The sequence below is a fragment of the Piliocolobus tephrosceles genome, chromosome 16 (genome assembly GCF_002776525.5).
Source record: "Piliocolobus tephrosceles isolate RC106 chromosome 16, ASM277652v3, whole genome shotgun sequence".
In the NCBI taxonomy this organism is placed as follows: domain Eukaryota; kingdom Metazoa; phylum Chordata; class Mammalia; order Primates; family Cercopithecidae; genus Piliocolobus; species Piliocolobus tephrosceles.
The window spans coordinates 60339813-60362146 of NC_045449.1; the positions used below are offsets into that span (position 1 = coordinate 60339813).

A 22334-nucleotide genomic window follows, 5' to 3' on the forward strand; every position below is an offset into this window, starting at 1 on the left:
AGAACTTGAATCTAGGCAGAACATTTTTATCTGTGTCCTGAGAGTTTCCGTGAGAACATGACCAAAAGGTTTTTTGGTACACGCTGAGTCACCTGCATGAGTGTTCATTCAGAACCATCCTCCCAACACCCTGCGCAGTGGAGATTCCCCGAGAGGGAGCATCGCTGGGCTTGCGGCTGAGTGTAGGAGTGGCAAGAGGGGGTCTCGGGTCCAAGTACCTTCCATGGCTCATTAAAGTCACCTGAGTAGACCTGCTAAGCACTCACTCCTCCATGCCAGGCTTCTCAAAGTGTGCTGCTGGTCTACCCGGGGTGGGGTAGAGTACTTCCCCACCCCAGGCTTCCTGAATCAGATTCTCTAAGAACAGAAGCGGAGCCTGCAAGTAAATTCTGTTGTTAGTGAATTCTCCAAGGTGGTTCTTATGCACCTAACATTTGAGACCTGCAGGTATTTTTGCTCCTAGCCTTGCAGTATGTTAGATTTACTTAAAAACATATAAGTGTCTATATGTGTGGGATGGTGTTGGAGGGAATTTATTAAAACTAGAGTTCTTCTTTATCCGGAACAGCACACACATTAGGAAAAGCAATAGCATCTGAAGACAGAGGGGTGGCGTGTAGCTCATTTTGGCCTTTCCTGTTGAAGGCCCCCAGGTTCACTCTTGGGATGACCAGGCCCCTACAGACCAATTCCAATGTAGTCCTGACTGAGCAGTTCATCAGGATGCCAGTTTATGAATTTACAGAGAGAAATAAAATTGACCATGTGACTTGATGAGAGCAATCTCTCAGTGTGGAGAAGATACCGGGCAAGGTATAATGAACCCATTTTATTGATTTGTCACATTAAACACCGTCACGTAGACTACACAGAGCAGAATTCCACTTTGGGAGTGCCTTCTCTCCCTACAGACAAACCTCAGGGGAGTCAGAATGCTGCCTCGTAAACACAGAATTATAACAAGGGGATGCGATAAATGTTGGATGGCAGCAGACAGGTTTAACATTTATCTCAAGTTAGAGGCCAGCTGCTGTGCTGCCAGGGCCAGAAGCACTTGAAGTCGAATGCGTAGATGCCCCTCCTTGGACCTGCGTCATAGGCACTGCTGACATTTGCTTAGAGCCTCTGCTTTCTCACTCCTCATTTGAACATATTCATAGTGGACACGGGCTGGTCCTACAAGCCTAACACCTCTCAGAACCCTCTCTCCTTCAGGGGATTTTGAGAAGCTCTGCTCTGATCCAGTATTGATGAATCCAGTAGTTTGTTGATTTCCAAAGAAGGATCTTGCTTTCCTCATTTCCTACTACCCAAGGAAGGGGGAATCACCTCATTATGGCTCCAAGTATCAACAGATGTTATATTAAGGACTATATAAGACTTCCTGTATCTTAATTCTTTGCAGAAATGCCTTCTGTGAAATCTGATTCTTTGTCTGTCAGATGATGCTGAATATGAAATAACTGGAATTAGTAGAGGAGCGATGTTTTATCTTAGAGCAGGATCTGAGCTTCAGACCCGTGAATGTACCCTCAACCCCACTCCAGCTCCAGGAGGGGTCAGTGAATTCTCCAAAATGATGTATATAATTTTGTATCTAACTTCTAGGAGAAACAGTGGCCATAACTCTCCATGTCTCTGCAAGGCACCCCTTGAATTCCCCCCACACACAAATTGAGAAAGTATTTCCAGGACAAAGGGCTACATGAAGGACCTTTAACTACCTAGGACCCAGACTAGAAACGTAGACTTTGGTGATACCATGAAAACAAAGGCATAATCATGTGCTATGAAAAGGAGGCACCTTCTGTTCACAGTAGAAAGAATCTTAGAGCTTTCCCTGTCCAGCCAACCCCCTTGCTTTCAGACTCACTAAAGTTTGCCCAAGAAAGTGAGCAGCAGGACAGAGCAAGCCGAAGGTCCCTGTCCAGTTCCTTCCCCCACCTCTGCCACCCTTTAAATTCCATCTGGAATGTCTGAGTGTTTAGTTCAGTTGGAGGTTAGGGATCTAGGAGGTGCAATGGCCACCAGGATGATGTCGAATCGAATTAAACAGATACAGCCTTGGCCTTTAAAGAACAGACCACAGTGGAGGCATATATATTCATCCATTCTTACACTGCTAATAAAGACGTACCCGAGACTGGGTAATTTATCAAGGAAAAAGGTTGAATTGACTCAGAGTTCAGCATGTCTGCGGAGGCCTCAGGAAACTTACAGTCATGGTGAAATCTTCACATGGCGGCAGCAGGAAGTGCAGAGTGAAGCAGGGAAAAGCCCCTTATAAAACCATCAGATCTTGTGAGAACTCACTCACTATCATGAGAAGAGCATGGAGGTAACTGCCCTCATGATTCAGTTACCTCCCACCAGGTCCCTCCCACAACACATGGAGATTAGAGGAACTACAATTCAAGATGAGATTTGGGCAGGGACACAGAGCCAAACCATATCAAGGAACCACATTCAAAAGCCACCCACACAGTGACAAGTTAACAACATGAAAGCAAAGGTAAGAGTGTCTGCCATGAGAGCTGATGGTAAGCAGCTTAGATGTGAACTGAGAGTGGCCAAGAGTAATTAATTCCTCTTCCAATTAACCAGACTTTCTAGAAACAGTGGAATTCCAAGAGCTACTTAAGAAATCCAGATCTCCTTGTGTTTCTGGATTGAATTGCGGTAACCAGCTGGTAACCTATGAAATGCAGTCTCTCTCATGTCCCTCTGAAATGTTAAGAAGATTCAGGAAGTGACAGAAACCCACGATCAAGACTGGCAAACCACTTACTGCCACTTGGAGAAATTTCTGTTGCCCATTAGCCCAGTGGTCCTATGTTAAGAGACAATGATCAGTGGTCTGGCCATACTGGATGCATGAAAAAATCAAAGTCCTGCACACCTGAAAGAAAGCAGGAAGATTTATTAGGCCTCCCCTTTTGCTCAGATAAACAGGGTCTTCAACCAGGCAAAAAAAATCTGGGAGGCGTTCCTTTGCTATGAAAGTTCTCTTATTTCAGAGGATCAAAATGCTGTCTTTTCTCATCTTTCCATGCAGTCTACAAATAGACTGTAACTTCCAAAGGAAAAAGAAAAGGGCTCTTCTTGGTGAGCTATGTCCTAAGGGTTAGGAGCCCTGTAAGTGAACTATAGTGGACACAGGTGTGGAGGTGAGAAAAACTTCAGGGTCAGGGGATTCTAATTTTAAACGGACTTCACAGATTCAGGATGTGTAATTACCAAGCATTGTGAATTGGATATGATCCTACCTGGCTTCAGCAAAAACACACTCATCATTGAACCAAGAACCATGAACATCAATCTGAGTGCCGTGGAAGAGGGAAGCAAGTTCTCTAGTGTCCCAGTCAACAGTGGATAGAGCCAGTGTGGCACACAAACAGTCTCTTTGGGCAAATAACACATCTGGATATACTTGTCTTTGTTTGAGGACAAGTAAAGAAAGAAAACAAGCCTAAAATATGGGGCCCATGTTTAAAACACGGGAGATAAAGTGAAAGGGATAGTATTATGGAGAACATATCTGAATATGGATTATTGGAGGAAAAGAAATTACAGAAGAGTATTTGAGAAAACTCCATACACATTTTAATAGGGTGCAGGAGGCTGGGCACAGTGGCTTACACCTGTAATCCCAGCACTCTGGGAGGCCAAGGCAAAAGGATGACTTGAGGCCAGGAGTTTGAGACCAGCCTGGGCAACATAGCAAGTTCTGCCTCTACAAAAAATTCTAAAATTAGCCAGGCATGGTGGCACACACCTGTAGTCCCAGCTACTCAGGAGGCTGAGGTAGGAGGATTGTGGAGCCCATGAGTTCAAGGCTGCAGTGAGCTATGATCTCATCACTGCACCCCAGCCTGAGTGACATAGTGAGACCCTGTCTCTGTTTAAAAAATATATATATATATGCATAATCTCTGTAAAAGAGGAACATAATGCCATTTGAACAAACAGGTTGAAAGGAAAAGCAAGCAGAATGAGATTTTTTTAAATGATAGTAGGCTATATAAAGAGACAGAAAAGATGAAAGGTGGTGGACAAGTAAGACATGCCAGTTTCCCGTAAGAAAATTTATAGTACATAATTAAAATATTCAACAAACAGCAGAACTGGCATTGCAGAAAATCAAATCAGTGCTGTGCAAGAATCCTGGGAAGCTCTTCTAGGATGCAGGCAAAAGGACAAAACAATGGTGATGAAAGAGAGAATAATGAAAATGGAAGACGGGGAACAGGATATAAATTGAGAATAATAGCTTTGTCCCAAGGATAAAAGAAAAAATTGGAAAAGAAGCACTAATTCAATATGATAGGACCAAACTTATGGAGCGTTCAAATGAAAAGGAATGCACTCTGTTCCTACAAAATTAACTGAAATAAGTCTGTGTTTAGAAACATTCTGGGCCAGGCGCAGTGGCTCACACCTGTAATCGCAGCCCTTTGGGGAGCCGAGGTGGGCAGATCACCTGAACTCAGGAGTTCAAGACCAGCCTGGGCAACATGCTGAAACCCCATCTCTACCAAAAATACAAAAAATTAGCCAGGCATGGTGGTGGGCGCCTGTCGTCCCAGCTACTCTGGAGGCTGAGGCATGAGAATCGCTTGAACCCACGAGGCAGAGGATGCAGTGAGCCGAGATTGCACCACTGCACTCCAGCCTAGGTGACAGAGCAAGACTCCGTCTCAATAAAGAAATGTTTTGGCATTTTTAATTACAAAGAAAGAAAACAAATACCTTTTCTTCAGAGTATATAGGTGACCTACAGGAGAATAAAAACCAGGTTGTCACTAGACCTTTAATCGTATGCACTACTAAATTTTAAGAGAAAAGTAAACATCACTTACAGAGTTTGGAAGAACAAAGTAAATTGGCCCCAGATTTCTCACCCAGCCAAGTTGCCAGTCATGTGGCATATTCTCAGAGATGCAAGAGCTCAGAATATACATCACCCACACTTTCTTGAAAATTATTTAAAGGCGAGCTAAAGAGGACGGCAAGATGAAGTAAAATTAAAAGTTCAGGGATGGGGAAGTCGTATAAGGATAAGCAGTAAGCATTAAAATCAGTGGAACCTGTTCATGTGGAAAACAGCCATCAAAACTGTAACTCATATAAAAATTATGACAAATATTAGAGATCCCAAACTCCAGATAATTTTACAGTAACAGAAACAGGAAGTAGGATGGGAGGTCACAGGGAGTAAGAACAGAGCATGCGCAATGCTTCATGCCCTCAGGGAGAGGGGTTAGAAGATGCTATCTCATTCTTTGATGATCGGAGAAATGTAGGATTAAAAAAGATGTTTTTGGGTGAATTTAAACAATATTTTAAAAATTTTGGCCGGGCATTGTGGCTCACACCTGTAATTCCATCACTGGGAAGCTGAGGTGGGAGGATTGCTTGAACCCAGGAGTTCAAGACCAGCCTGGACATGGTGAAATCTCCATCTCTACCAAAACAACACACACAGAAGTGACTGGCTTGATGGCATATGCCTGTAGTCCCAGCTACTTAGGAGACTGAGGTAGGAGGATTGCTTGAGCACAGGAGGTCAAGGCTGCAGTGAGCCATGATCGCACTACTACACTCCAGCCTGGGTGGCAGAGTGAGACCCTGTCTATCTCAAAAATAAATAAAAATAAAAAATAATTTTTAAAAATTCTAGAAAAAATAAATGCAAAGAAAACAGAGTATAGTAAAAGACTGAAGGCCAGGTACAGTAGCTCAAGCCTGAAATCCCAGCACTTTGGGAAGCCAAGGTGGGCAGATCACGAGGTCAGGAGTTCGAGACCAGTCTGGCCAACATAGTGAAACCCCATCTCTACTAAAAATACAAAAAATTAGCCTGGTGTGGTGGTGTGCGCCTGTAATCCCAGCTACTTGGGAGGCTGAGGTAGGAGAATGGCCTGAACCCAGGAGGCAGAGGTTGCAGTGAGCCGAGATTGCACCATTGCATGCCACCCCAGGCGACATGGGAGACTCATCTCAAAAAAAAGCAAGCAAATTGGAGACAGAGGGGTGATAACAAGTGAAGCCCCACAGGACAGAGGCAGCCAAGAAGTAGGGGTGGTTTAAAAATGTACTGGAATTGGGCTGCCTGGGTTTTCAGCCCCTGCCCTTGTTAGCTGGGTGACCTTGTCCTAGGTACTACTTAATCTCTCCAAGCCTCAGCTTCCCCATCTATAAAATGTGGATACCAAGTAGGGTTACTATGGAGGTTAGTTAATATGTCCAATGTGCTGAGTACCTTACCATGTACATACTTGTGGGTAAAAATATTGAGGATAAGGTAACAGATTAAGCTGCCCACCATTTTCAGATGGGATGTTTTGCTAAAATTCAGCGATATCCTATGAATGAGACCTACACCTAAAGTAAAATGACCCATAAACACTGAGAAGAAGGATGGGCAGGGATTTACGAGATGAAAAGAAAGCAAGCAATGGAAGTAGAATCGCCCCGAGTCAGAAAACTCTATACACCTGGATGGAGAAAGCTGAGTCAGGGGCTTGTACCACTAACATGCATTGGAAATCTAGAACAATTTAAAGTCTAAGCTTTTTGCACGAATTATCAGAAAGTTGAAGAAGATAAAATACATGGCCCTGAAAACAGAGCCTAATATTAACAGAAGCTGTGCGGACCAATGGGAAAGATAGGGCTTGTTCCATTAAAAATGTTGAGAAGTTGTCTGAACATTTGGAGGAAAACAAATTAGATCCTGCTTCACACTATACATCAAAATAAATTTCAAATGGTCTTAAAAGTTAAATATAAAAAAGAAGATATTTAAAACTTAGGTGAATATTAAGCTGATCTCAGGGCAAGGTTTTTGTAAGCCTAAAAAAATGGAAGAAATTAAAGGAAATGTTTGACAGATTTAACTGTATAATAAGTTAAGCTTCTCTGTTTCTAGAAGAATGGTGACATTGTAACACAGTTTGCAGCAACTATGACAAAGGGCTCTTATCATTTATGTCTCAACAACTCTTCTGACACAGTAAGAAAACTTGTTACTACCTTCTAGAAAACTTGAATAAGGGGTAAGTCAGGCAAAAACAAATACAAATGGGCAAATAACCATGGGGAAAAATTTAACCTCAAAAATAGGAAAGTCAGAATTACAGTGTTATTCTTTACTGTTCTCACCACATCTTGATATGGTTTTGGCAGGATTTTGGTAAACTTTTAGAGGAGTAATTTGGCAATGTATGCCAAGAATCTTGAATAATTTTCCATCCTTTAATCTACTTCCAAGAATGTATTCTTATTCTTCTTTGCATCAGAAATGCTGTGGCGTTCTTAAACACACAGGGTATGACCAGACTTGCACAGCATAAATAGAACAAGAAAAAAGTATCAGAAATTTCAATGAATATTTATGCACAAAGATGGTCAGTTGCTATATTATTTGTAAAAGTGAAAAATGATAAAGTTTGTAGATTCCCCCAAACAGGGAATTGATTAAATTGTGATTAGCCATAAAACGAGATGTTAGACATTTAAAATGTTTTCAAAGCATACTTTGTTATAAAGGCAGGATCTAAAACTTTCTTTCTAGTGTGATGTGAATTCTATAAAAAAAAATATTTCATTGTAGATAGATGTGGAAGATACTGGCCCTAAATATGCTAATGTGCCAATGTTCGTTCTACCATGTAGAAGTATAGTTGTTTTAGTTTTCTTCTTTATACTTTTTTTTTTCTTTCTTGAGACGGAGTCTTGCTCTGTTGCCCAGGTTGGAGTGCAGTGGCATGAGCTCAGCTCACTGCAAGCTCTGCCTCCCAAGTTAACGCCTGGGAGTGAACTCTCCTGCCTCATCCTCCCAAGTGGCTGGGATTACAGGTGCCCACCACCATACCTGGCTAGTTTTTTTGTATTTTTAGTAGAGATAGGGTTTCCCCATATTAGCCAGGATGGTCTCGATCTCCTGACCTTGTGGATCCACCTACTCGGCCTCCCAAAGTGCTGGGATTACGAGCCACTGCACCAGGCCTCTTCTTTATACTTTTATGTCTTTAAATTTCTTGTATGATGGGTGTACCCATTACTCCTATAAGAAGAAGAAATTTTTCTTAAAATAAATATCTTCCTACATTGTTTTAGTAGAATCATTTCAGTCTCTCATAACCTAGAAAATATTTCTCTCACAACTAGGTTTCATTTTCCTTTGAAACATCAGAGTTATAGAACCTTAATATAAAATTTTTTGTTCCACTAATTGTAAAAGGGAAAGTAATGAAATATTTATTATCTTTTTCCAAGGACTAAACATTGCTGTTTCTCATCTTACACTACAGTCCTCTGAATTCTCTTATGTAAGTTTTGTTCCAGTAGAACTTTGGTTGATGAGTTGCTGACCCGTGTTTTCTGGTACGTGAATGGCACAGAGATTCACTCTTATCATCAAGCAGCCAGCCTCACCAGCAAAACAGAATATTCACTAAATAGATTCCAAATAGGAAAACGGTTCATGTCCCTCAGTCCAGCTTTGTGTACAGGGTCATATGAAGCTGGGAGGCGATGTCTGAGCAGATGTATTTTTAGTGTTATCTCATTCTTCTTGCCTTTGTCTCTGGTAATAAGGAAACAAATATCACAAAATTTAGGGGTCATTATTTCTAAACATGAAAGAGATCACATCAGAAATTCTGCAGCATTCATAAACACAGACGGTGTCAACAGACTTGATACAGCATAAATAGAACAAATGCAGTGCACCAGACAGCACCCAGACTCAGTTTGTACACAGAATCTCAGTCTGTAATTACCCAGTCAAAAATTGTTCATCGTGGTTGATGACACCTGTGCATTTTATTTCCTGAAATCTAGAGAAGTTCCACGTGATCATTATGTAACCAAGAGCAAAAGTCCCTTTCTGACCCGTTTTTCCTGTAAGTGGAGATGCATCCTATGCTCTTTTGTCTTTTGTGAGTGCAGAGATTCTTTCTTCAAAGCATTTAACATTTTCAAAAAAGCGTGCGACTCCTTTTGGCCTGGCTTTCTTCGCCTGTGAAAAGGCCTGGGTGGTTTTTCCTTGTCCAAGAGTCCCTCCAAATGGACGCTTTATGTACTGCAGCCCAGAGCTGAGAAGTGTCCAAGCTTTCCTGTCTGCGTCAGTGTTCCAGTCATTCAGCAAGAATCCACTGAGTGCAGATTTTATCTTGTCTGTCTCGTGTGGTTGCCCTGGGGAAGTAATACCTGGGGGTAGGAGGGGTTGTGGCCCTTGCCCTCAAGGTGCTGTCAGTCTGTAGACGTGGAACACCTTTGGGCTGGGCTAGGCTGGCAGGAGAGTGGAAGGGCAGAGGAAATGGGTCTTGTGCAAGGCTAAGGGCTGACAGCACTGAGATGGATGGGGGAGTGTCCCCAGCGATGGGGCAGTGTGGACCCAGAAGCACAGAGCAAGGTGGGCACGGAGATACGCGTGTTCAGCAGTTACTCAGTTCACACACGGTGCTGTGCTAGGCAGTGGGGGTTCAGAAGAACTAAAAACAAAGAGAAGTAGCCTTGTCGGTGCGGAGTGGTTCTTTTGGGTTATATAAATACTAAATGTGACAGGTTGCATGCAGTTAAATATTGAACATATAGAACCAACCCGTCAGAACCAATGCCAGCTCCAAAGTCATACCAGCATCTGCTAGGGGAGTGTGGGCCAGAGGACAGAGCACCACTGACATTTAGATAGAGGTGTTCAAGTAAATGGTAGGAAACAGGTTAGAGGCCTGTTTTCCATATTGGGAACCTCAAAGGTACTGTAACCAAGTGCCACTCAAGCTATGAGAGAGAATCTCTCAGTTCTAACTTGTTAATGGGAGAAGAATATGATTTTTTTGTTGCTTCTGGCCAAATGATTCTAGTGAATCAGTCTGACGAGTGGTAGTGCCCGGGCTGCTACCCACGACCGACTCACCCGTCCTGTCGACTCTTCATTGTTCATGCTTGAGAAATCAGTTACCTCCTTGTGCCATGGAGGGCCTGACCACAGTGCACGCCCACCAGCGGGAAGACGTGCCCACGCCAGTGGCAGGATATGCCACCACCATCATGGACCAACCACCCAACGCCTCCTATCCAAAGGCAGATCCCAGCGAGCACTTGCTCTCTGTTGGCGGGACTTCTCCCGGCTCTAAAACCGCCTTAGTCTGATCTAACAATATACCTTTTTAACTGGGTGGCTCATAAGCAACAGAAGTTTACTTCTCACAGTTATGGAGGCTGGAGACTCCGAGATCAGGGCACAGGAAAACTCAGTGGCTAGAGAGGGCCCATTTTCCGATAGCCCCACGTCCTCACACGGTGGAAGGGCAAACCAGCTCCCTCGGGCTTCTCTTACAAAGACACTGATCCTCTTCATGGAGGCTCTGCCCTCCTGGTCTCATCACCTCCCAAAGGCCCCTCCTCTTAATGCCATTGCCTTGGGAGTTAGGATTTCAAACACAAATTGGGGGCAGGAGGCACAAACATTCAGACCACAGCACAGAGCTCTTCCCATCCCTAGCCAAAGCAGGAATGACCCGGAGGAGGCCTGCTGTCCCTTTGCACACAGGTTCTGAAAGTGCGTGGGGAGAGGACGATCCCTCCGTCCCGGCAGAACCAGGCTCTTGAAGCATACAACAGAGGTTCTCTACCCAGGGCCTCCCCTAGAATGTCATAAAAACTGCAGTGTTGTATTAAAGAGGTGCATGGCTTAAAGAGAACGGAGAATGCCCAGCCCAGAGTGTTTTAGGATGTGCCTGTTATCCAAAGTTAAAGCCTGTGTATGTCAGGAGTGTCACTTGGGAGCTACACTTCCTAGCCCCTCTCCTGTGGCAGCCGGAGCTTGCCTGGGCCCCTTCTGAAACAGCCTTCTGTGCCCACATGATAGCCCCTAGCAATGCCAGTTCTGATTCCTCCCAGGGTCCCATGCCAGCTGACCCAGCAGTGCCTGTAACGTGTCCCACCCTTGCCAGGGCTTGTGTGCCTGCGTGGTTTTAGAGGCTCCAAGTCAGAGCCCCTAAACCCAGAACCTTGCCTTATTGCTAGACAGCTTGACCGCCCCCGGAATGTCACGTGGGAAGGGCGCTCGGTAAATCCTGTTCCGGAAGCAATCTGTCACTCCACCAGTTTCCCAATCAACATTTGCCGAGGAGTTCTGGCTCCCGGTGCAGAACTGACTTGTGGCGATGTGAGGGAACTGGCAGCTTCTTAGACCCAAGTTCTCCCTCGCAGATCGTCAGAAGAGGCCCAAAGTAGAGACGCAAACAAACCTCAAGAACAGCGTGTTCTTCCCAGTAACGTGACCGGGAAAATGTGAGCCAGAGGAAACTTGAGAGCTCCGTGGTGCAGCTGAGCTGGTGGGATGAGGGTTTTTTCCGTTTTTCTATCTGGTCCAGCCCATCGGCCACTGGAGATGCTCCTGAACTGAGTAACCAAGCTGTTAGAAGGGTACTTTCTCAGCAGGACCAGCCCTGAACTCTGGAAAAACGCAGCTAGAATAACGAGGAAGCAGAGGGGCCTCTCCCACACCAGGCTTGCCCCGACAGGTCAGCTTGCTTGTGGCCCAGCGCTGCTGTGCACATGTTCATTTAAAATCCGTATTTCCGAGGAAGCCGTTTCATAATTAAAGAATAGCCCTGTGGATATCCTATGGCGCTCCCTGTTTGCACTTGCTCCTGGGTGGGGCTAAGGTGTGGGAACGGCTGGGGAAGCCTGAACAAGGTGGGGTTGGCCAATTGCAACCAGTCACGGCCAGATGAGACGCCCTGAAGAGGAGGCTGTGAGTCAGATTTGTCCAGGAGTGCCAACTGCTGCACCAGAAAAGCCGGGAGAAAAGAGGCAGGCATAAGGTGCACATGAGAGGTGCTGGTTTCTGAAGGTTCTGCTAAGACAGGAGAAGGTGGATTCACACACTTCTCCCCCCACCCCGCCCCCAGCCCAGAACCCCTTCCTTGCTTTAGCACAAGGTCAGAGTTCAGAGGCTCAAATCAAAGCAGAAGGAACCTAAGGGAAGTAGAGCTTTCTCTTCTGGGTCACTTTCTCCTCAAACAACTCACTGTGTTGGTGGGGTAGTGTTTGTTCTATGCTGGGGGTCAGTAAACTACGGCCCAAGGTCCAAATCTGGCCCACAGCCTATTCTTTTTTTTTTTTTTTTTCTTTTTTTTGAGACCAAGTCTCACTCTGTCACCCAGGCTGGAGCATGGTGGCGCGATCTTGACTCTCTGAAACCTCTGCCTCCTGGGTTGAAGCAATTCTCCTGCCTCAGACTCCTGAGTAGCTGGGACTACAGGCACCCACCGCTACACCCAGCTAATTTGTATTTTAATAGAGACAGGTTTTCACCGTGTTGCCCAGGTTGGTCTCGAGCTCCTGAGCTCAGGCAATCCGCCCACCTTGGCCTCCCAAAGTGCTAGGATTACAGGCATGAGCCACTGTGCCTGGCCTATTTTTTAAATAAAGTTTTATTGGAACACAGCTGCGTTCATTTGTTCACATATTGTCTGTGTCTGCTTTCGCTTCACAATAGACCTGAATAGTGGCAGTAGAGACTTCGTGACCTGCAAAGCCTAAACGACTGATGATCTGGCTCTTTTTAGAAAAGGTTTGCTATCTCCTATTCCACACAAATAGGTGAACCTGAATGCAGAGGTCACCTTGTGGGGACCACACAGAGGTTAATGCCCAGGCCCCTGAGGCAGGACTGAGTTGCACTCCTGACTCCATCCCTTATTAAACGTCCAACCTTGAGCAGGTTTGTTAACATCTCTCTGCCTTGGTTTTTTCATCTGGAAAGTGGGCATCTGAGTCATTATTTCACAGGAGTACTGTGAGTATTAAGTGAGTGGGTGTATTAAAGCATGTGGAAACCTGTCAGTAAAGTCCTCTTTGTTAATTCAGATATAACTCACAGGTGATAATACTCACCCTTAAAAAATGTACAGTGTAGTGGTTTTCAGTATATTCACAAGATTGTGCAACCACCACCACTGTCCAACCCAGAACAGATCTTAATCCCTGGAATCTATAAATGTGCCCTTAATTTGGAAAGGGGGTCTTTGCAAATGTGATAAAGTTAAGCATGTTGAGGTGGGGAAATTATTGTGGATGATTTGGATGGGCCCTAAATGTAATCACATGTGTATCCTTAGAGAGGCATAGAGAGAAATTATAGGTACAGAGAAGAAGGTGATGTGGCCACAAGCCAAGTCATGCCTGCTGCCACTGGAAGCTGGAAGAGGCCTGGAGTGGATTTTCCTCTAGCGCCTCCAGAAGGAGCATGGCCCTGTGGAGCCCCTGATTTTGGCCTGGTGATGTGGATGTTGGACTCCTGACCTCCAGAGCTGCGAGACAATACATTTCTGTTGTCTTAACCAGGAAGTTTGTGATACTTTGTTCCAGCAGCCACAGGAAACTGAGGATACCCTATTGTGAAGATTATTATTGATGTCATCCTGCTAGCAGAAAGCAGGCCAGAGCTAGAGTTAAGTCCTGGGATCTGAACTGGGGCAGTATGAGCTTTAGCATACTCCACTTAGTGGTGGAGAAGCCTACTTCAGCCAACAGTCATTCATCTGGCAGGGACCAAACATTTTCAGAACCCACAACTTTTCCCCACACCACTTATTTTTTTGTTTCCTCCTGCATAGGGTTAAACAGTCCTTGTGGCCTGAAAAAAAAAAAAAAAAAAAAGGACAGTCCCAGCCACCCAACAGGCTTCTCGCAGTATGCACACCATTGTCATTGGGAACATTACTGTAGGGAAATGAACACTGTTTTAGATACATTTATGCTATTTTGTGGAGTGTCATTTTTCCTTGGTTTCAATATTTGTTTTGTGGCCTTAAAAATCTCTACATCAGTGCAAATTTACCCAGCTCGTTTTCACACCCACTGCAATCTTCTTTTCCCTCTATGCTTTCCATGTTTGTTCTAGAATTGGTAACTGCAGCAGAGAGAGAGAGAGAGAACCCACTGAAGCACCATTTCCTCTTTGGTGGCATGGTTGCTGGGTACTCACTGGCTACGTGGTCACTGGGTACATCATGGTCTTCGTTGATTCAGTCACTGGCCTGTTGGTTCTTAGGCAGATGTCAGCACATTCCAGCTGTAGTGGCTGGAACACCCCAGTGTACTAAGAGGTTTATTGGTTTTAGAATTACATCCCTGAAGCTACTACACTCACACCTTTAAATCAGGTGCAGCACCTTTAAACCCTTCACTAAGTTGAAGGCACCAAAGCACAGACATAGCTGCGCAGGCTTTGCCTGCCTTCCCACCACCCCTATAGGCACACCCAGGGCTCAGTACAGCACTGCAAGGTATGTGTTCACTTTTCCCTCTGTGCTCTTTGGCCACCCATCCTTCTAGTGAAAGAGTGTTTCCTTTCCTCCTCATTTTCCTGAGCAACCTTCTCCTCCATCCCCTCCCAGCTGAGGCTGACTTCACCACCTCTTCTCTGGGACTTTGTCTTGCTCAAGTCATTTCTATACAACAGCAAGCAAAAGTGGAGTTTTGTATAATCACTAGTTCACCCCAGGTTGGCTACTCATTGGCTTTGTGTAGTGGACAGGTGATTTCACCTCTCTCTAGGCCCTATCTGAAGGCCCTATCTGCACATGGGCTTGATAATAGCATCTTTTTACATGAAATTCAATTATGGATCTAAAAAGTCCTTTGAGAGAACATTCTGGGTATCTAATAATTATCAAAATAATGAATTCTCTGGGTTTGAAGTCATTTTTTATTCCTCAAAGACAAGGCTCATGGGTTTGGGAAGCGTCCCTCACTCCATGGCCTGGTGTTGAATGATATGAAGTTCTTTCGACCACAGACACTACATCTTGCCTGTTTCCAGCCCTTATCTGCCCTTCCACCAACATCTTTGCCTTCACATTTCTTTTGCTGTTGGTAACTTCAAACAAAGAAGAGTTTGTTTGTTTGTTTGTTTGTTTTTTCTGCAGTGTCAGAGAACATTTTTGCTCATGCCTGGTGTGGAGTAGGATTGGAGAATTTTGTTTACTCGTGCTTTTGCTGTCAGGCAGGGGTGGAGGTGGGAGGTGTCACTGGTTCAGCACACACTGAACAATCCTGACTTTTGCAGTAATTCTGTTTTGAGCCTTTGTCCTTGTTCTTGGCTTTTAAGTAGAAGCCAGGAACAAGGGTGCTCTTAGACGGGGGAGAAAAAGCAATAAAAACAGAGAATTATTTCCTAAAGCGAAACAGATCATTTGAAGGGCCATGTTGTCCTTAAATCTGGAGACACTTGACTTTTGTACATTACTAAACAATGTCTCCATATAGACATGAACCCTCTGATGGGCGGGGTCACTGTGGGTCAGTCCTGACAACTCTGGTCCGCAGGCAACCGGGATACAGCTGTGTCCTCAACAAAGCTTTTGGTGTATGTGCCCATGGATGAATCCTCCAGAACCTCTGCATGACCGTGACCTTACTTTGACCCATTGCCCAGCTGGAGCGCCCTCAGAGTGAGGTTAAAAATCCACAGTGGGGGTGGGGGGAGGTGGGAAAGGGGCACACACTGGGTGGGTTCCGCAGTGTTGCCACCAATCTAGCTTTTATGTGAGGTGATAAGTCATGGGTGTTTATCATTCCACCCCATCATTTATGCTACATATATTCTCCAGATTAAGAAACCACCTGGAGGGGCTGGGTGCGGTGGCTCAGGCCTGTAATCCCAGCACTTTGGGAGGCCAAGGCGAGTGGATCACTTGAGGTCAGGAGTTTGAGACCAGCCTGGCCAACATGGCGAAACCTCGTCTCTACTGAAAATACAAAAGTTAGCCAGGCGTGGTGGCGGGTGTTTGTAGTCCCAGCTACTCTAGAGGCTGACGCAGGAAAATCGCTTGAACCCAGGAGGTAGAGGTTGCAGTGAGCCAAGATCGCACCACTGCTTTCCAGCCTGGGCAGCAGAGTGAGACTCCATCTCAAAAAACAGAAGGAAAACATCTGGACCATTCTCTGAATAGATCGAGGATTGCATTGAGTTATTTTTTTTTTAATTGCAAATTATTTTGGAATTTGCAACACCAGGTATTTGGAACACCTAGTTGCTGACTGTTTCACTGTAGCCTAATGGGGTTTGTTACCCTGAGGAAACAGCCCTGCTTCTGGGGTCAGAGAGAACTGAATGATGGTGGGGGTAGTGGTGGTGATGGCAATGATGATAAAGATAGCGAATGCTTCTTTAACACTACCGTTAGTAATACTAGCAAATACATAACACTTCCTTTGTCCTGGGTTCTCTTCTAAATTCTTTGCGTATATCAATTCACTTAGTTTCACAACAGCCCTATGGGATGGGCACTGTTACTGTCCCTGTTTTACAGATGAACAAACTGCAACGTTGGGTAATTTATCCAAAGCCATCCAACTAATAAGTGGCAGGCAGAGATTTGACCCTAGCTACCCTAAGTGATGCTGCCCCTGAGAAGTCATCCACCACCCGGAGCACCCATTCAAGCAGAGACAGCCTGGCTTTCCCCGGTGCGCCATCAGATGTGCATCCCTCATTCAGGTGCCTGGAAGCCTTTGTGGGCGCACCTTGCTTCTCCCAGAGCCCGGGGGTCACTCCTGCCTGGCTTCCTGCCTGGGTCCACATCTCCACTTTTCATCAAGCAGGCTCTTGGCAAAATCACTGACTTCATCGCCTAGCCTGCACTGTGCCATGTACTGTGGTGCCCCTGTGGCTTCGATTCTCCAATCGAATTCGATTCTCCGAGCTGATGAGACAGCCCCATCTGCCTGTATCCCCACCCCATTCCTCAACATTGACTTAAAACTCTACAACTCTCATGTCCTGGGCTGCCGAGCCACCTGCATCAGGGATCACTGGGTAGGTGGTTCTCGGTCTTCATCATCTCATTTGAATGAGCTTTATCCAGAAATGATAGGTTCCATGATCAAGAAATTATATAACCTTCTAACCCAGGCTGTTTTTTCTCAGTGCCAGGCTTGACAGCTGATCATTTCAGAGCAGCCATCTGAAGCCAAAAATATGGGAATATAATTAGTATTCTATATTTCTATTAAAGTTCTGGAATTACAGAACAGACTTTCTATTCTGAAATGGCCAGTACCGTGGCACAGATGTATTTCCTCAGCAGATGTCTCCTCCTCATAAAGGCTGCAGAACTGCTAATGAGCTGTGATAGAAAACCATTCTTCCCGCGTTCCCTGCCATTTGGGTAGACCTCGGGCAGCAGTCAGTGCTTCTGCAGCTGAATGAGCAAGGGAAATGTGTTGTTTCTATACTGTTGGGTTTAGAGACCTATCTTTTGGAACTTGAGTTGGCATGATCTTTAAAAAAAAAAAATCTCATTTTCAATATTGTACGTATCAAAGTAGTGTGATTTTTGTGTGTGTGTGTTTCCTTATCTTAATTCTGTGGGTCGAAACAAGTTGGTTCTTGCAGAAAGTGAAAGACAAGAAATGAGCCATGGGACCGGTGCTGGGTCTGTTCTTCTTGGACCCAGTACTGCTGTTAGTCTGTGGAATATTCCACTTCCTTAATAACCTCGGAATTGGCATTCCCTCCAACTGTGCTTCCCAAGTGTGGGATGGGGCCACTGATGGGTGTGACTTCTGGTTGCACTTGAGGTGATTTCTGAAGGTACTGTACGGATGTTAAAAAATCTTAAATTACATGATGAGTTAGTTATTCCCAATTTTCTTTCCATCTCAGTTGAAGCAGCAAAGACTTCGGGGGCTGGAATATCCTTAAAACTCTAGCACTTGTTAATTTCCCCTTCGTAGCTAAGAGACTGAAGATCTCAGACAACTGAATCCAGCTAGAAATGAATAGCATCGATTTTCGTTGTGTTTACTTTTCTGGTTACCTTCCATTTATGGCAAACAATCTCGGTTTTCTGTTTCCTGTAGTGATACATTTCCTTTTTAAATGGTGGGCTATTAAAAAGGGAGCCAATTTAAAGAAAAATGTGAATAATAGTCGAAGTCTTCAAATGATGTCAGTGTGTTAGGCCAGGGAGCACACGCGGAGAGCGAGTGCTGAGCGCAGTGAAGAGTGCTGGCTGTACCTGAGACTCCTCTGGGGAGCTTCACCATCCCGATGCCTGGGCCTCAACCCGGACCAAGTAGATCTGACTCTCTGAGGGCGCAGCCGAGGGATCAGTGTTTGACTAAAACATCCCAGGTGTTTCTAGGGTAGAGCTGGGTTTGAGAACGTCTGTCCACCTAGCCTGTGTCAGTGTCCCCACTCTCTGACTCCACATCTTTTTTTGATGGGTAGGGGGGATAGAGTCTCACTGTGTCGCCCAGGCTGGAGTGCAGTGGCACGATCTCGGCTCACTGCAGCCTCGGCCTCCTGGGTTCAAGCGATTCTTGTGCCTCAATCTCCTATCTGGGATTACAGGTGCCCACCAGCACACCTGGCTCCTTTTTGTATTTTTAGTAGAAACGGGGTTTCACCATGTTGGCCAGACTCCCAACATCATGTGATCACAATGATGTTGGTCTCAAACTCCCAACATCATGTGATCCACCCACCTCAGCCTCCCAAAGTGTTGGGATTTGATTTCACTTCTCGATCACGTCTTTCCCTTGTTTCTCTCTTCTGTCTCTAGCCCTTATTCTCATCTGCTTCCCCACTTCAATTTTCCTCTTATTTTCTCTTTCCTAGCTTCCCCTCTTCCAGCTTCCTTACAACTACTCCTGTGAGTAATGCCCCCTAGCATTGTCTCTTAGCCTGACGTTCTTGAAACCATACAGTTGCAACCCTGTTAGAACATTGCCACACTGTACTGTTTTCCCTGGCATTTGCTTGCCACTCCGTAAGCTGTCAGTGCAGTTTCTGCGCATCTAAGGCTTGTCGATTTTGTTCTCCACCAGTAACTTGTATTAAGAGCAATTACGATCATCGCTATTATGCTCTCACCCTGTGCCTATCACTGCTTTAAGCACTTTACATGTATGAGCCTACATAATCCTGACTGGAAGGAGATACAATTTTCCAGATGAGGAAACTTAGGGAGATAAAATAGCTTGTCCACAGCCACAGAGTGGCAGAGCCAGAATGCAGACGCAGGCAGCCTTGCCCCGGATCCTGTACTCTGAGATGGGACCCCAAGTTAGTTGCTCATAATCCTGATTCAGGTGTCCTGGCATGCCATGAGTCACACATCACACAGGCTGTTCTCTGCTGTGATAAGAAATTGAAATTTGGACCCACTATCTGCTTCAATGACATTTGGAATTGATAACTCTTTTTATTTTCAACCTATTTTATTTCAACTTAAATGATAGTATCTCAGTAGGAAGCTCACAGCTTTAAATCCCATCAAGATTTTAACTCATCACCATTCAGAAGAGATCCTTCTTAAATGATTTTTTGTGTGTGTTGTCTGTCAGGAATATAAATTGAAGATATAAAAGCCGGCCCCGCAATAATTCTGCAACTGGCAGGAGGCAACGCAGGGCCTCTTGGTGGCCTTGATAAGGGTCTTCTTTGGCTTGTCCAGGATGTGACCTTCTGCAGCCTCCAGTGTTAGACATTCCAGGGCATTTTCTGCCTTTTAAAAAGCATCTGATTCTCATTGTGGTGTTTAATCAGAGAGAGACCGCTGGCCGCTTTCCATTCCTCATGGGAGAGCTCCATTTTTGTGCTCATCTTTGGTGATACTCAGTGTTGATGTTTTAGTGGGCGAGACCTTCTGCATTGGATTAAAACCTTTCACATGAGCTTGATGAATTCTCCAGCGACCAAGTCCCCTGGGGGCCTCCAGCCCTATAGATTTCAGCATGATAAGAGTGGAAACGAGTCCATCATGCCTGGGGTGTAGTGAGCACCCACATCATGGAATTTTTTTTTTTTTTTCATTTTCCAAGCCCCTAACCATGTAAGGTGTTTTATAAACATTATTTCATTTGATTCTCCCAACAATTCTATACCACTGGAATTATGCCCCTCTTCATTTTTCTAGATGAAGAAACATAGGCTCAGAGACAAAGCTTCCCAGTGCTCAGGGTTACATGGTGAAGGAGGCAGAGTTTGCAGGTACACCTGCTGAGCCACAGGGACCATACCTGTGTGTTTTATTTATGTGCTATCTGCTCCCCGAGATGAATGAGGTTCGATATTTTCTTAGGAGAAGAAATACTTGGAAGGCACAAATGGGGTACGAGAAACATATGTTCAACTTCTCTGTGGCTAGCAGGCCTGAGCCGGCCCCCTCCCCCTCTGTATTTGAATATAGTCCCATCTGTTACCCACCTGTGTAAGGCTGCCAGGTAAGGAGGATGTAAGGCTGTTGGCTGGCAGGAGGCGGCACACAGTAGGTCCACAGACTAGTAAAGGCAATGCCTGTCTCTGACTTCTGATCTTAGGGCTGTACCTCCCTCATTTGTGTCCAAAGACCCAACATCTTTCGGATTCTCCCCCCGCCCCCTCCCCATCTAACCCTGCCCACTGACAACTCCAGTGCCTTCTTCTAAAGTTCTTTTTGTAATTCTTAATAATTAAACTATGCTGATAAACTATGCTAATTGCCTAGATCTGTGGTTCTGCAACATTTAGGGACATCAGAATCACCCGGAGGCTTGGTAAACACAGACCATTGGACTCCACCCCAGAGTTCTGATTCAGGAGATGATGCCAGTGCCGCCGGTCCAGGGACCACACTGTGGGAACCACTGGACCAGGGAGCCTGGTCCCAGTTATACGGGTGTTGATGGTGTCTGATCAGTTGCATATCTGGTAATTCAGCCTCACTGGGAAAGATGCCATGGGAAGATAATGAGGAAGGCATTTGGGGTAGGAGGCTCAGGCCTTTGTCCCTTCATCATAGCAGTAGATAATTACCTTTTACGTTGATGTGCAGTGGCATTAGACAGCTTCTCACGGTTGTGAGCCTCTGCCAGCTCTTAAATCTCTGAGCCTGTTTTCTTCTGTGGACGAAATGGCCTTTCCTTCTAATTATTTTTGATTCCCATATCAGGTTTCTCAAGCTAGGATTGCATTGGAAGCACCTGGAGGTCTTGTTAAAGTGAGGATTCTGAGTTATTAAGTCTGAGGTGGGACCCAAGGTTCTGCATGTCTAATGAGCTCCCGGGTGATGTAGATGTCGCTGGTCCATGGACCGCACCGGGCAGCAGTTCTGAGTTACAGCTGTATACAGCAGTGGTGCTTGTCCTGCTGCCCAGGAGAATCACCCAAGGAGCTTTAAAAACTGAATATTTGAACCACATTCCTTGGAGATTCTAGTTTAATTCTGGGGATTAGAATTTTTAACTCCCCCATTCCCCAACTCCCTTGTGATTCCAGTGTACAGGCAGAGTTGGAAGCCATTGGCCTTTACCCTGTGATTCCAGTGTACAGGCAGAGTTGGAAGCCATTGGCCTTTACCCACAAAAAGGGACAATACCTTCTGGGAGGTCAGGTGCATGTGCGGCCACCCAGAAGGACCAGGTCGGGCTGGTTGCTTCCATGCGGGGAGGGTGCACCATTACTCCTGGGGGCTGCAGAGGTCACCTGGGAATCTTGTTAAATAACAGATTCTGCTTCGGCAGGTTTGGGGTGGGATCTGCATTTCTAATAGATATCTGAGTGTTGCTGATGCTGCCAGTCCAGGCTGGTGCTGAGTCCCAAGACCCGCCCACAAGGGCCCTCACGATGCCTATTATCTCTGTCGGTGGTGGCAGTGGGTAGCTTTTCTCACGTCGAGCGTTAGAGGCTTTTGGCTTCCCACCGTCTCTCTCCTTAAATGCCATCCTGACTTCTCTTTTACTCAGCTTCGTATTGTCACAGGACACTGGGCAATATAGGTCCGTTCTCTTTTTGTAATGTTTTCTTCCTTCTCTCTTCACAGTACGAGATGCAAAAAATCTAATCCCTATGGATCCAAATGGGCTTTCAGATCCTTATGTGAAGCTGAAACTTATTCCTGATCCCAAGAATGAAAGCAAACAAAAAACCAAAACCATCCGCTCCACACTAAATCCCCAGTGGAATGAGTCCTTTACATTGTAAGTGGTCTCTCCTTGATCAAATCTCGTTCCTATACACCATGCAGTTGCCCGCCTCATTATTTGAGGTAATGAAGTAGGTTCATTATAAATGTCTTTAAACATGTCTTCAGTCCTAAGACCTCCTCAGGCTGCCATTAGGGAGGTAGCTATTAGCACCTGTTTGATAGATAGTAATTTGATTTACCAAGAGTTGCATAATTCCGGCCTCAAATTATTATCATTATCTAACCTGGATAAACAATTCTGTGTAAGGTATTAAAGATGATGTAAAAATGTATCCGGTGTGTCCACCTCTCGATGGACTTAGGTTCTTTTGAGAGTTAGGGAAGGGCATAAGACAA

At 45.2% G+C, this 22334-nt stretch overlaps 1 protein-coding gene across 4 annotated transcripts in view; it reads left to right on the top strand.

Moving 5' to 3' along the window:
* The window catches only part of PRKCA (protein kinase C alpha), a 502110-nt gene that overhangs the window by 366273 nt on the left and 113503 nt on the right, over positions 1–22334 (top strand). For all 4 annotated transcript variants that reach the window (XM_023212008.2, XM_023212011.2, XM_023212010.1 and 1 more), the window contains one exon: positions 21834–21990. In XM_023212008.2, coding sequence (XP_023067776.1) covers positions 21834–21990 — 157 coding nt within the window. The remainder of the gene's footprint in view (positions 1–21833; positions 21991–22334) is intronic.